At 48.5% G+C, this 14,495-nt stretch overlaps 1 protein-coding gene across 1 annotated transcript in view; it reads left to right on the plus strand.

The window, feature by feature from the left end:
- The window catches only part of LOC102313489 (nucleolar protein 4-like), a 139,176-nt gene that overhangs the window by 24,703 nt on the left and 99,978 nt on the right, over positions 1–14,495 (plus strand). Inside the window, exon 2 of the mRNA XM_005933201.3 lies at positions 13,320–13,472. Within this exon, the coding sequence (XP_005933263.2) occupies positions 13,320–13,472 (153 nt within the window). The remainder of the gene's footprint in view (positions 1–13,319; positions 13,473–14,495) is intronic.

Genomic DNA, 14,495 nt, shown 5'->3' on the forward strand with positions numbered 1-14,495 from the left:
TGACTGTAGATGGTTCGATGGCGTTGTGTCAGAAAGCACATCTGGCACAGAGTGACCCTGTGTGAACGATGGAGCAAGACAACCTCCTTCTTCTACACGACTTCCAGAAAATATATCTACAAAAAACTTTATTTACATTTTACACAGCATGTGTGTGTGTGTGTGTGTGTGCATGTGTGTGTGTGCGTGTGTGTGTGTGTGTGTGTGTGTGTGTGTGTGTGTGTGTGTGTGCTGTCAGGCTCATGATTGGAGTACAGGTGGAGGCGCTCTGCTGGAAACGGAGACAAACATCCGTTTTAGGCTCTTTGGAAGAATTGAATGTAAATGAGTGGATTTCGTGTGTTTTTGACCTCCTCACAGTCACCGGTGACTTTCAGGGTCCCGTTCGTTCTCACAGCTTAATGAGAAACCAGATGAATCTCGTTGAATCGATGGCATCAGGTGTTTCTTGATTTTATTGAAGCTGAACTGAAGCTTGCATGAATCAGTACGTCAGAGATGAAAGACTTTAAACACACAAAGACACAAATATCTTTGTTCTCTCTGCGCGTCTCTTTTTTTATCACCTGAAGTGAAATAAAGCAGAAGAAACAAACTTTCCAAACACTAAAACACTTTAATTGGTTGGATGTGAGACAAAGAGAACGTGATTTCTTCCAACAGATTGAGCTCAAAGTCTTAATTGGTGAGGCTGAATTTAGCTGGTTGCCATGCCTTCAAAGATTTCTCGGTAAATACAGCTCGCTGTGTTTAAAATAAGGAGCGCGGTCACCTGCCGTGCACCTTCAACCAATTAAAACTAGAATAAACTTTCTTCTTCCACTTTGTTTAATATGAGGAAAATGAGCCTGAAATTAAGCGTTGAAGAAAGAATTCGATGCAGTTCTCTCACCTCCTGCCTTCAGCTGATCCCACAGCCAAACTCAAAGCAGCCGCTCGCCGTCACGGCGCGGCGCTCTGCTGTTACGGTCGTTGCGTTTTCTTTCGTCTTTGTTTGCAGTAAAACGAGCAAAGTGCAGCTTCTGTTCAAACATGACACGAAACCTGCGTCACTGTTAGTAACGTTAGATTCAGTCATTAATACTCATTTTGGGTTCATGTGTGAAAGAAAGGCACATGTAAGAGCGAGGTCAAAGGTCAGAGTAACGTGATGCTTAGAAGCGTCGTACATCAGTCCTTATATATCAGTACAAACACAGAACTCGGGGCGGGGCTGGATGGAAACGTTTGGAGGGTCGTGAAGTCGAGAGCTGGTAACCACGAGCATCGTGGTCGTTAGCTGCAGAGCTGCGGTCAGGCTAAGGCTAGCAGAGGGAGGGCGGAGGATGACAGTCCTCCATGGACAGAGACGAGCGTTCACACTGAGATTGTGCTGCGTGTGCACACAGCTGATCAGAGCGCCAGGAAGCCCACGGCTCCATCGAGCGAGGAGGCGCTCGGCCTGGAAGCGGGGCGATGTCTTCACAGGAGGAGCGACGTTGCCGCGTGCGTCCGAGCGTTGAGGTGCTGCGCTCCCTCAGAGAGGAGCAGAGCTGCTGAGAACCTCCGCGTGGATCCTCGCTCCGCTACCTTCACTGAGCACGCTCGGCTCACCTCCCCCTCCCTGTTCTCCTGTTGCTATGGTGAACGTCTCCTTTGGCGATGGTGAAAAGAAATTAACACCAGTCTTAATTAGACTGCAAGGCTTCAATTTCCACCTCCATTCCTCCTCCTCCTGCTGACCTTCTCCTCCCTCTTGTCCCCCCACCCACCACCACCACCACCTGAAAGGCAGGCGGCCATATTAACAGCAGCCACCAGGCGTCATTAATGTGAGCCGTCAGTCAAAGAACCGAGTGTGCTGGTTGGACGGCTCCCAGACTAACTGCAGTAAAGTCTGCTTTGAGTCAGCTCACTCGTGTTCGTGTGAACACGGTGAACGAGGAGGGCTGCGCTTCTAAACGCAGTTCCAGTCTTTGCAGATGCAGCTGGTTTGAGTCTGTGTTAACCGACGGGTGGAGCTGCTGTGCGTCATCACGCCGAAGCTACAAGCCCATTACTGCACGAGGAGGATGCAGGTGTGGTCATGTGTCAGACAAACTAAAATCACGTGTGGGCTCTTTGTGCGGAAGCAGTGATTGAACGATGATGATACGATCGTGTTTGGCCCGACGGTCTCCGTCATGCTTGTGGAGATGATTCTGCCTCGGAGCAGGACGGCAGCTCAGTGTGACCGCTCACGTGTCAGGTGGTTTTCCCATCATGCTCCTGGTGTCGCTCATTTCATCACGAGTATCAGAGCGCCGTCATGGTCGATTCACCGAAGAGTTGGAAACTGATTAAAATCAGCAGAGAGAAGCTGCACGGCCTGCAAACTGTAACTGTTTACTGTGTGTTTGTGCTGTGTGGCACAGCTGCTGCAGAATATGGTCGCACACTGTGTGTATGAACACATGAAATAACAGGTTAATGCTTCTAACCCACCTTCAGTACGTCACTGGTGTGTGCGTGTGTGTGTCTGCACTTACACAGCAGCACCTGTTCATGTGTGAAGGCTGAGTGTAGCGCTCTGATAGGTGTGAGCGGTGTGTTTGTGGGTGTCGGGCTCTCCCTCTGCCGTGTTTGATCATGAACCGTGGCGGTGGGTCAGGTGCAGGCGGCGCCCGGGTCATCCCGTCGTCTGGGTTTCCTTCAGCCTTCGAGGCCCACCGAATCCGGGCTGCGTCTCCTCTTATGCTAATGTTTAAAGCGCTGCCAGCCTGCAAAGGAGGATCTAATCTAAAACATGTACCCTGATCTCTCTGAAGCTTTTACTGTGACACCGGCGACTCTGCTTTGTGCTCTGCCTTCTGCTGTTGTTGACACGAGTGAAGGATGGAGCGACCAATGGATGGCTGGGACTCTCTTCCCACGCTGTCACAGTGAAGGAAGTCGGCCTGTTCATGGATCCAGAAACACGTTGGGATGGCAAACCAGCTGCTCGTTACGCCGTGCCCGTGCCGAACAATACCGTACGCACTGCAGCACATTATCTTATTCTTTTCTGCTAACTCATTATAATACAGCCTCGGTACTTAAATGAAACTTCAGCATATTTCTGTGAAGTTACAAAGTGACTATATTCACAGGCTGGTTACGGAGCATTATAGACCTGCAGAGGATGTAGAACACAACGTCGATGGTGCACAGCAGCGTAGTGAACATGAGGCAAAGATGTACAAAGGACAGATTAATCATCCTTCCTTTGTTCAACAGCAGTCTGATGTTGCTGAATTCTAATTCAAGTGTCATTTCAAATCAAACACCTGACATCCTGTTTAATTACAGGGGAGTTACGCCCTCGTTCACGGCTGTTTTATAAAGTGTTATATGATGAATATACACGGTCTTAAACTGATTATAAGTGTTCTGAAACAAACCCAGCACAGTGGATTGTTCTGGGTTTATTAGCAGGAAACGCGATGCTTCGATGCTTCGATGCTTCCTGCTTTGGTTTAAACCACGGATCGGTTTTTCTTTGCACTCGTGTCTTCTCCGTGTTCAGGCGGAGCTGTTGGAGAATCTTTTGTTTTCTGGAAGGTTTTCCTGCTTTAGAGCAGGCGGGAGGAGGAGGAGGAGGAGGGAGGTGTTCTTGTGGGACAGCGGCCTTCTCATTATCACATCTTCCCACCTCCCCCCTTTAAAAAACCCATACCTCTCTCCAGTATGCCTTCTCTTCCATTTTCAGCCTCCCCACAGATGCCCGCCCCCCATGCTCGCCTCCTCCTCACCTCCTTCCTCCTCCTCTGTGCCCCTTCCCTGCCCTGCTGCCAGCGCTGCTGGATAATTGGCTCAGTGCTCCTCAGAGCAGCAGTGTGTTGTTGCGTGCTCGTGTCTGCATCACCGTTCTCTGGCTCATCATCGTCACAGTAATCCTCTCCTCTCGCGTTGATCTGACGGCGTCGTCATTGTGCACTGTAAATGTCAGCAAGTCCTCGAAGTGGAATCAAAACATGTTGATGCGTCAGAGCAGAGGTCACCAACCTGTTTGAAAGTGAGAGCTACTTCTTGGGTACCGATTAATGTGAAGGGCTACTAGTTTGACACACACTTCTCAAATAACAAATTTCCTCAATTTAACTTAATTATGTGTTATCATTAATAATTAATGATATTCATCTATGTACGGACACTAATTATGTTAATTATTTTTCACCATAATTATAAAGAATGCAAGTAGGAAACATAAATATCAATATGCAACGCTTTATTTCTATAAATCTCTGCAAGTATTTACATTTTGAAGTGATCACTTCTACAACATTTTCACGTACCACTAACAAATTTTAACAATCATGCACTGTTACATACATGATTTTTGTATGTATGTAACATACAAAAATCAACTTTCAAATTTTACAGAACTTTTCACCAAATCTGCAGCATTTTAAAGCCAATTGTCACATGTTACACTTAACAAACACATTTGTTTTTCAAGAATTAAATTCAACTTTGACATGACACTGTAATGTTGCCACTGAGAACATCTAATATGGCTTTCTTTGTCTGTTAGTGGGAAACCTGGTATTGCATGCTGTTCACCAGTGTGTTGTAATCTGGGGTATAACACTGCAGCTCTGAGTGAGTCTTGCAGATGTGCATCAGAGAGGTGTGTTCTGTGTTTGTTCTTGATGAAGTTCATGTCAGAAAAGGCTGATTGGTTCAACCAATCAGGCTGGCAACCTTCATAGCTGCTGTGCACACACCACTGTACTTTTCTGTGTCAACAAGGCACCCAAAGTTTGTGCACCCTGACAGGCTTTGAGGTGGACGTCATTTTGCAATGTTCCAGTTTCGATTTCCACCTGTCCAGCATCCAAGCTGAACATTGAACTTAGTTGCTCAGCAATGCATGTTGTGTCCACATTCATGAAAGGATTGGAAACAAATGAGACACATGGCTCAAGCTGATCAAGGTCACAAAACCTGTTCTCAAACTCTCGACCGGGTCGGTTTATGACTTGAGTGTACTTTTCTGCAACTTGGTCAAAAGCCTCAGATGCAGAAGCAACTGCACTTTGCCAGATCCTGATCCACCTGATCGGCCAAGTTCCCGGACATAGCCGACACTCTTCTAACAATTGTAGCTGCCCCCAGCTGGACATCGGAGAGAGTGGAGATTACATCGTTTCCATACTTCTCGTCGTTAAGCACAGCTTTTGCAATTATCATCATTGCTTCTTTGAAAACCTCCCCGTCTAAAAATGCCTTCTTTTTCTTAGTCATGAAATGTGTAGCTCTAAATGAGGCTTCGGTTGCTTTTGGGGAGTTTTTCACCGGTCTCATGAAAAAAGACTGCTGTTTGCTCAAACCTGCCTTTAACTCGCAGTGTGCTGCCCTTTGGGTAGTTAGCATGGTAGCTTGTGTGACACGTTCGGAAATAAGATAAGATAACCGCTAATAGTCCCACACGTGGGAAATTTGTTTTGTCACAGCAGGAAGTGGACAGTGCAAAAGTTATGAGGCAAAAATTAGAATACAATAAGAATAAATACAGTACACAGCTGTACAGAATAGAATAAATAAAATACTATATACAGTAGAATAAAATAGAATAAAAATATACAATAAGATAAAAATAGAATACGAATGCTATATACAACTGAGTAAAAATACAACGATGCCAGAAAAGATTATTGCACTTAGTGTTATTGCACATGTGTGGATGTGTTGTTTGTTCAGTTAAAGTCTTTGTTGTGGAGTCTGACAGCAGTGGGGAGGAAAGACCTGCGAAATCTCTCCGTCCCACACCGTGGGTGCCGCAGTCTCCCACTGAAGGAGCTGCTCAGTGCTGTCACAGTCTGCTGCATGGGGTGGGAGATGTTGTCCAACAGGGATGACAGCTTAGCCGCCGTTCTCCTGTCACTCACCACCTCCACTGGGTCCAGAGGGCATCCAGAACAGAGCTGGCCCTTCGGATCACCCTGTTCAGTCTCTTCCTGTCCCCAGCAGAGATGCTGCCGCCCCAGCAGACCACACCATAAAAGATAGCAGAAGCCACACAGAGTCATAGAAGGTCTTCAGGAGTGGGCCCTCCACTCCAAACGACCTGAGTCTCCGCAGCAGGTACAGCCTGCTCTGCCCTTTCCTGTAGAGGGCGTCTGAGTTATGAGTCCAGTCCAGTCTGTTGTTCAGATGACAAATGTTCAAATGTCTCTCCACGTTGTGCCACTTTGCCGTTGCCACAGTGCCCCGCAAATGAGACACACGACATGAATCTTTCACAGTGGTAAAAAGAACTCTTCCTCCCATTCACTGTGAAAATTATATGTTTTCTTCCTTTTTTCCGCCATGTTTTCCTCATCTCCTCACCTTTGCCTTTGCTGGTCTTCACGGCAACTGTTTCCGTGGAGACCAGCTAGCACTAAATATTAGATCATGATCTAATATTTAATAATAAACATTTTTTTTATATATTATCTCTAACAAATTAACGACCAATGCAATTGTGATTAAAAAAAAATAGCAAGAAAAAATAAAAATAGATGCAGCTTACTGGTAAGTTGTTATGGTGAGCTATTTTTAGAACAGGCCCGCGGGCGACTCATGTGGTCCTTGCGGGCGACCTGGTGCCCGCGGGCACCGTGTTGGTGACCCCTGCGTCAGAACATCCAACCTGCAGTTCCTCTGATGTCCAGCAGGGGCAGTAGTGAGTCCCATAGACTCCCATGTTAAAATAAACATGTATACACAAACTGATTGGTCTCTGTGGATCATACATGGGCACAATGCTTCTATAACTCACCTATTTTCATTATTAGGGGCGTGGCCTCTTTGACTGACAGGTGGATGTAGCTGCTAGCTTCACCTGAGCTGGACCTCTGGACCGTGTTTGTGCTGTTGGAGTCTTCTGGAGCATTTTTAATGACATCATGTGACCAATATCACGGCAGCTGTGAGGTCACTGTACTAACAGAGCGTCTGAGGAGGCGGAGCTTCATTTTGGTGTGCAGTGAGATTCTAGGGTTTTGATTGGATGTTACTGAGCACTGATTAGCAGCATCTGGCTGAGTGATATGGAATCCAAAATAGAAGATTAATGTCAAAGACAGGTTTGAACCTCTTCTACCAGTAATGCTTATTTAACAGGTTTGTGACTCTGAGAGCGCCGTGATACTCAGAAAGGTCATTTATTGAACTGGGGCAGCAGCGCTCTTGGTTGCCTGGCAGGTTTTGGGTCTGGACTCTAACAGGACTGAGAGGTCCTGATGATTATGCCTCATTATGAAGATTTCACACGCACGCACCTAATAAATCTCCTGGATTACAGCAGAAACACTTCTTTTTTTCTCCTGAGGAGCTTCAGAGGCCGTCTTCCTCATCAGCGTGTTGCTCTGTCCACTCTGGGGAAACGGTGAAGTGAGCAGAAGCAGGCGAGAGGCTGTGCTGAGCAGAAGTTTGAAGTCTAAAAGAAGTGTGGTGGGCGAGGTTTCTGTGATAGCAGGTGAAGCTTCTATTTTTGCTGCCAGGTTGGAGGTTAATTAACCAACAAACAGCAGCAGCGCTGTTTGTTGGCTAAGGAGCAGCGTGACAGATGCAGTTGATGAAAGCTTCGTTTGTTTTTCCTTTGAACGAGCCGAGCTGTTTTTAGCCTGCGTTAAACCCGCGGTGCAGAGCCCGGTGTGTTCACACCTTTCTCACAGACTGTCGGCGCTCTGGTCACACACGTGGAAGCGTGGCGCTCTCATCAGGCCGTACATGGCTGTTTGTCAGGTGCTGCCTGTGTCTCACTGCTTTAATTCAAACATAACGCTTCACGTTAGAGACTCCGCTCCTCATTAGCAGTGGCAGCTTAGTTTGCACTTTTATTAGCGAGGAGCTTCTTACAGTCCTGTTTGAACCTTGGCGTCTCTGTTTCAGGCGCACTTGTTGGTTAAGTAACAAAGGTACACGATCACATTTAGGGACAAACACTCTGTCAGATCCACATCTGTGTAGGTTCACAGTCACAATAGTCTGAGGAGCTTGAAAAAGGAGGAAACTTGACTTCCCTAAGTTTGTGAAGATTATCCCAGAAGCTTCATCAGTCCTAAAAACAAATAACGGAGAGTCGAAAAGGAACACACACATGCAAAGAAAGCTCTTAAAAGTGGCCGTCCCCACCTTACTTATCAGGTCTATCACAGTGTTTTCACCCTCGGTGTTAAGCTCTGGTGCTGATGACCCACACTTTGTTCGCACCTTGGCTCACGTGACGACTCACATGATCAGCGGTGGGTCAGCGACCACCTCCCTCCCCCGCGAGGGCTTAAATACGCTTGTTTGTAGAACTGAGACGTCGTCTGCTTCTTCGAGCTGCTCGGACTCCGCTAGGTTGTGGTTTGGAGAGACGGCAGGGTGAGGCGCTGCTGGGTCAGGATTGGGCAGTGGCAGCTGATGGGAGGGGTTTTAAATAGGTAGGAGCTTCACGTGTTGATCACGTGAGTATCAGGTGTTCTGGTTCATACTGAAGCGCCTCGAGGCAGAAACCTTTAAATGTCCTGTGGACGCTTCGCCTGGTGCACCGCCACGTCTCCGTGGACTGCAGAGCGACAGACGGTTTCCTTTCATTCACGCTGTTTCTCATGTGTTGTTGCTTAAAATGTCCCTGATGTGATGCGTCTATTAAATATTAACACCGCTCCACTTCCTGATTCGCTTGTTGGAGGCGGATCTTTTCTTCCTGCTTTGCATCGTGGAACCTGAGGGCTGTGTTTGTGTGTGCTGATGAAGACGGGCAGAGGTGGAGGCTGAAGAGCAGGGGTGGTGGTGATGGTGTGGAGGGGGGCATTCAGTTTTCATTGAATGGACACTGTGTGTATCCTAGCAACAGGCTGGTTTGGAAATGGGATGGCAAGCTGAGCTGAGGCACAGAAAGAGGGGAAACAAGAGAGCGAGGCTGCTGATAATAAGAGGGTGGAGGTGAAGGTGCAGCAGGTCAGAGCAGAGAGATGGAGGCTCGGATGGAGGGATGAGGCAGCGCCGTGGAAACGAAGAGAAGAGCAAGAGGTGGAGCAGTTGTGTAATAATTCTACACAGGACCACCAAAGACTCGGTCCGCAGAGACAAAGACTCGGTCCATAAGAGACAAAGACTCGGTCCATAAGAGACAAAGACTCGCTCAGAGACAAAGACTCTGCTCCAGAGACAAAGACTCTGCTCGCAGAGACAAAGACTCTGCTCGCAGAGACAAAGACTCGGTCCAAGAGACAAAGACTCTGCTCACAGAGACAAAGACTCTGCTCGCAGAGACAAAGACTCTGCTCGCAGAGACAAAGACTCTGCTCGCAGAGACAAAGACTCTGCTCGCAGAGACAAAGACTCTGCTCGCAGAGACAAAGACTCTGCTCGCAGAGACAAAGACTCTGCTCGCAGAGACAAAGACTCTGCTCGCAGAGACAAAGACTCTGCTCGCAGAGACAAAGACTCTGCTCGCAGAGACAAAGACTCTGCTCGCAGAGACAAAGACTCTGCTCGCAGAGACAAAGACTCTGCTCGCAGAGACAAAGACTCTGCTCGCAGAGACAAAGACTCTGCTCGCAGAGACAAAGACTCTGCTCGCAGAGACAAAGACTCTGCTCGCAGAGACAAAGACTCTGCTCGCAGAGACAAAGACTCTGCTCGCAGAGACAAAGACTCTGCTCGCAGAGACAAAGACTCTGCTCGCAGAGACAAAGACTCTGCTCGCAGAGACAAAGACTCTGCTCGCAGAGACAAAGACTCTGCTCGCAGAGACAAAGACTCTGCTCGCAGAGACAACAACTCTGGCTCGCAGAGACAAAGACTCGGCCCCACGAGACAAAGACAAAGACTCGGTTTACACATTTCTATAACTTTTATTTGCAGCTTTGTGAAAAGAGTGGACTCTCAGCCTCTTCTGAGCATAAACAGCTGGACGGCGCAGATAACTGTGAGTGTGTGCGTTGCACTGGTGTCACTCACACATTCAGAACACACTGAGTGTTGGCGGTAATGAACGAGTGTGTAAACATGGGCCTCATTAATATGGACGCTTCAGAGCCCGCTGCGTGCGCCTCCACGCCACAAACATCAAATATGAAACGTGTGTTTCACGGGGACACTGTGCAGGTGAGTTCACACCTGAAAATAAACTGGTGGGGAAAGTGTTCATGCAGAGGCCTAAAAGTGGGTCAAAGAAACAGAAATGTTTTAATGAGAAGACCCTGCAGAGGGGACACAGCCCAATATAGCTGCAGAGGGTGTGTGTGTGTGTGTGTGTGGTGTGTGTGTGTGTGTGTGTGTGTGTGTGTGTGTGTGTGTGTGTGTGTGTGGTATAGCTGCAGAGGGTGTGTGTGTGTGTGTTTTTACACACTGTGACGTCAAACCTTAAACGTGATCGTGCTCTCGTCTTCTGATGTGTATTTACAGAGTGCCAGACCAGCACCCTTCATCTGCCCGGCACATGAGGGCCTAGCCAGCGTTCCAGGACACACACACACACACACACACACACACACACACACACACACACACACACCTGTACTGTACTCATTGGAGTCTATGGGACTGGCTGATGAGCGGAATGAGTGAATGAACATTCATATTAAACATGGCTTCCATCTTTCAATCAGCCTCCTGTAATTACAGATTATTCTCAGCTCCAACCATCACCATCACTTCCTCCACCTTCCTCTTTTCTTTTGTCTCCTCGCCTCTGTCCCACTTTCTCCTGTTCTCCTCTCTTCCAGCCAATCCTCCTCCTCTTCCTCTTTGCCAAGCAGTTGTAATGGCACTGGGGGTAGGTGGGGGGGGTGCACACATTAGAAATGTCTCCTCTGTGATAAGCTGCAGCTGGTTACCATAGCAACACTTATTACCTGCACCCCTAGAAGGAAAGGGGGGAGGTAATGGGTCAAGATATGGTGTCCTAATTGTGTGTGTGTGTGTGTGTGTGTGTGTGTGTGTGTGTGTGTGTGTGTGTGTGTGTGTGTGTGTGTGTGTGTGTGTGTGAGGAGAGAGAGGGACAACAGGGTTTTGCTCATTGACTCTTCACATTGCTGCTTTACAATAATGGCCCCACCCTCCGACACACACACACCTGTCACCGCCACGCTGGATGTTTCACATACATCATAACAGGTTTGGTCACATGACGCTGAGGTGAAATGTGCCTGCAGCAGGCCTCGATGTTTCAGGCTGCTCACGGTCTCCACTTCCTGTTTCTGTGCGGCGTGTTAACAGCGAGGCTCCGCTGATCGATGTGTTCGCCCACACACACAAAAGCTCGTTAAGTGAAATAACCCACAGAGGATTATCACCTCCGAGCTCATTTAGGAAGCTCAGAGAACTTCTAATCACTCCAACTTCCAGCTGGACTTCCTGGAAGTTGGAGACTTCACGTCACGCCTTCCTGTTGGGTAGGCGTGACGGTCCAGAAAGACTGGGACCTTCTCACAAATGTACTAAAGCAGCTGTTCTGATCATGGCCACCTCCATGCTGTTTGCCAGAGCAGCTTAGCATGATCCACAGTTCAGAATAATGCCTCTGTATCTGTATCCACTGCAGCCGTTTCACTTCCTGTTAATGTCATTGCATTTCAGCCGGGGGCCTGCAGGAGGCGCTACGAGCTGTTTGTGTGGCAGCCAGTCAAAAGAAGTCTGCTTAAAGGCGGGAAAACAGCCTCAGCGCGCCCCTGTGGTCCTCCCATAGGGGGCGCCACCTGCTGCTGTGCCGGCTGAATTGCAGCCACTGTAACGTATGGAAGGTTTCCCCTGTTCTTCCTGATGATACAGGATCACTTGCAAACATGGCAGCACATGGTCACTGGGGTCAAACCGTCCCAGATGTAGGATCAGTTTAGAGATCGCGGTCTCGTTAGAGTGGGAGAGGAGCAGGAAGCTGCGACGATTCAGAGAATTTAGTTTAGAGGTAAATTAAATCCTCCCACATTTGTCAGTAATTTCCCATTTTGTTCTGGTAAATTCACAGCTTTAATTTTGAAAGTCTTCCGGGCAGTGTTTCAGTCTCTTATGCTGTGCTCTGTGTCATCTTTATTTTACTGTGAAATTTCTGAAAGGAAGCGGTGGCTTTTACCGCCGTGTTTTAGAAGATTGTTCAGAACAAACAAATCCAGCCGTGCTGTCAGTGACCCGGCTTTACCTCCAGCCCGGCTCACGCGTCCTCGCTGTGCTGAGTTTGTGTGCTGTGGGAAAAAAGGATTGTTCACAGTGGCTCAGGGGGTTGGGAAGCTTATCTGTAACTGGAAGGTCGCCGGTTTGAACCCCGGGCTCTCTGTCCTGGTCGTTGTGTCCTTGGGCAAGACTCTTCACCTACCGCCTACTGGTGTTGGCCAGAGGGGCCGATGGCGCGATATGGCAGCCTGGGCTCTGTCAGTCTGCCCCAGGGCAGCTGTGGCTACACCTGTAGCTGCCTCCACCAGTGTGTGAATGTGAGAGTGAATGTGAGAGTGAATGCGCTATTGTAAAGCGCTTTGGGTGCCTAGAAAAGTGCTATATAAATCCAATCCATTATTATTATTATTATTATTTATTCTGTGTTGTGTACCTCTTTCTCTCTTTACCTCCCTTCAGAGCACCTCTTTGTTTTGCTGGCACACACCTCACACTCCCACGGCCTTGTGGGAAATCGAGAGCTCCGCGTGGCTCCCTGTTATTCCCAGCCCTCGGTGTGAGGCGGAGGAGAGGGGGAGGAGTCTGTATCTGTTGGGAGGCTTTGTTAATAAATCTTTGTGAGTTCACAGCGGCTCAGTAATTAGAGCGCAGGAATAATTACACTCGATGAACCAGCACAGGAAGTGAGATGTTTAAACACTGAACCTGCAGGTCGGCGAACAGGAAGTTCCCTCCCATCGTTGGGACAGTTTTCCAATGTTTGGACTGGTTATAAATTCAGGGATTTTTCTCATCATTTCAATGGTTGGCAGACCTCCTGCCTTCATGTCTGTAAAGCTGGTTATTGATCGATTGATTGATTGACTGCTTGATTTCTTCAACAGTCTTTTGTTTTTATTCCTGAAGTTCAGAGCTGACCCTTCAGGAGTCACGTTTGTTCTTATGGTGATGGATTTCTTTGGTATCTGTAACATTTCGTTCAGCAGAGTTCATGTCGTGTTAACATATTGATAATGTATTTATAACGTATTGATAACATATTGATAACCTATTGATTTCTTTTTATTGTCCTTTTGAATGTTTACCAGGTGTTTAGTGAACGCTCACAGAGCTGATGGCGGCGTGATGCAGGCGTCTGCCTCCGTCCTCGTCTCCTCTCGTCTGTGAAGCTTTAGGTCAAAGGTCAAAAAGTGTGAATGAACTGAGAGTTTGTCTCTGTCTCCCTGCAGTGTGCGGACGGCGTTTCAGCGGTCGACTCGTTCCTGAAGCGCGTGGCGGTGGTGGAGGACTTCTTTGACATCATCTACGCCATGCACGTGGAGATCAGCGGCGATCCCGGCAAAGCACCGAAGCACGCCGGCCAGAAGAAGACCTACAAAGCTGTGAGCACGCCGCCACCTGCTTCCTGTCCTCTGTGGCTCTCTGTGGTCTTTCCGCCTCGCACCACCCTCCCACCTCCGCCCTGCTCGCCATTTCTCTCTTTCACAACTCGTGCTGTCTGTTGCTTAACCCGAGCTCCTCTCTCTCCGTCTCTCTTCCTCTTCTTTGGGCTTCATTCCTCTTTGAGCGTCTCGGGGCAGAGAACAACCGTCTGCTTTCAGTTTCTGATGCTAACCCAGCAGCCTCGCTGCGGCCCGGTGGGCGTCCTCCTCAGAGCGTGCTCACGAGCCGATCGGGACGAACAGAAAACTCTGAGTGACGTAAATGAGCGACTTCCACACATGGCAGAATTTACCCGCAGCTCTGAGGTTTTTGTTTTTGGCTGTAAACGAGTCAAATCTCTGATTTCGAAGCTTCGTCACAGCTTCTTTGGTCCAAATAAACAGATCAGTGAGTCGATAAGGCGTCGCGGCTGCGCACTGCTGTGCAGGTCGCTCGCCGCTGACCCCTCTGGCCGCCCTCTGTCGGTACAGCGAGGTGGCATTCATTTTGTGTGTGTGATGCTTGAAGGCTCCTTTCCCCTAAGCTCTGTCAGGCTGCTCGTCCTCTGCATCGCAGCAGCCTGAGCCTCATCGTGAGGCGCCCGCTGCACCTTTGTGGGGTTGGGTATCGACATAAGGGCGCTACCACAGGAGCCGAACATGGACCCAGCGAGCTGTAAGATCTGTGAGGAGCGTACGGGATTATCGGGTAGGCAGTGAGGAGTGTGTGTGTCACACATGTGTGATCAGATACCTGCTTGAGTCTGACCGGCCAGTTCATCACAGAACGTCGTGATGGTGGCGTGATGACGTCACCTAAACAGTGTCTTTTCTCGTCTGCGGCTTATTTCAGTCACTTGATCAAAAATCAGCTCAGCAGCACCAGAAGGATCAAGAATGAGTGCTGAGTATTAAAGCTTGCAGCGTTCACGCACTGAAACGTGTGAACGCAGTCGTAAGGTCGATGCTCAGCTGACCTGTGAT

Source organism: Haplochromis burtoni, unplaced genomic scaffold, assembly GCF_018398535.1.
Source record: "Haplochromis burtoni strain Fernald_Lab_line unplaced genomic scaffold, NCSU_Asbu1 Contig_159, whole genome shotgun sequence".
NCBI lineage: Eukaryota > Metazoa > Chordata > Actinopteri > Cichliformes > Cichlidae > Haplochromis > Haplochromis burtoni.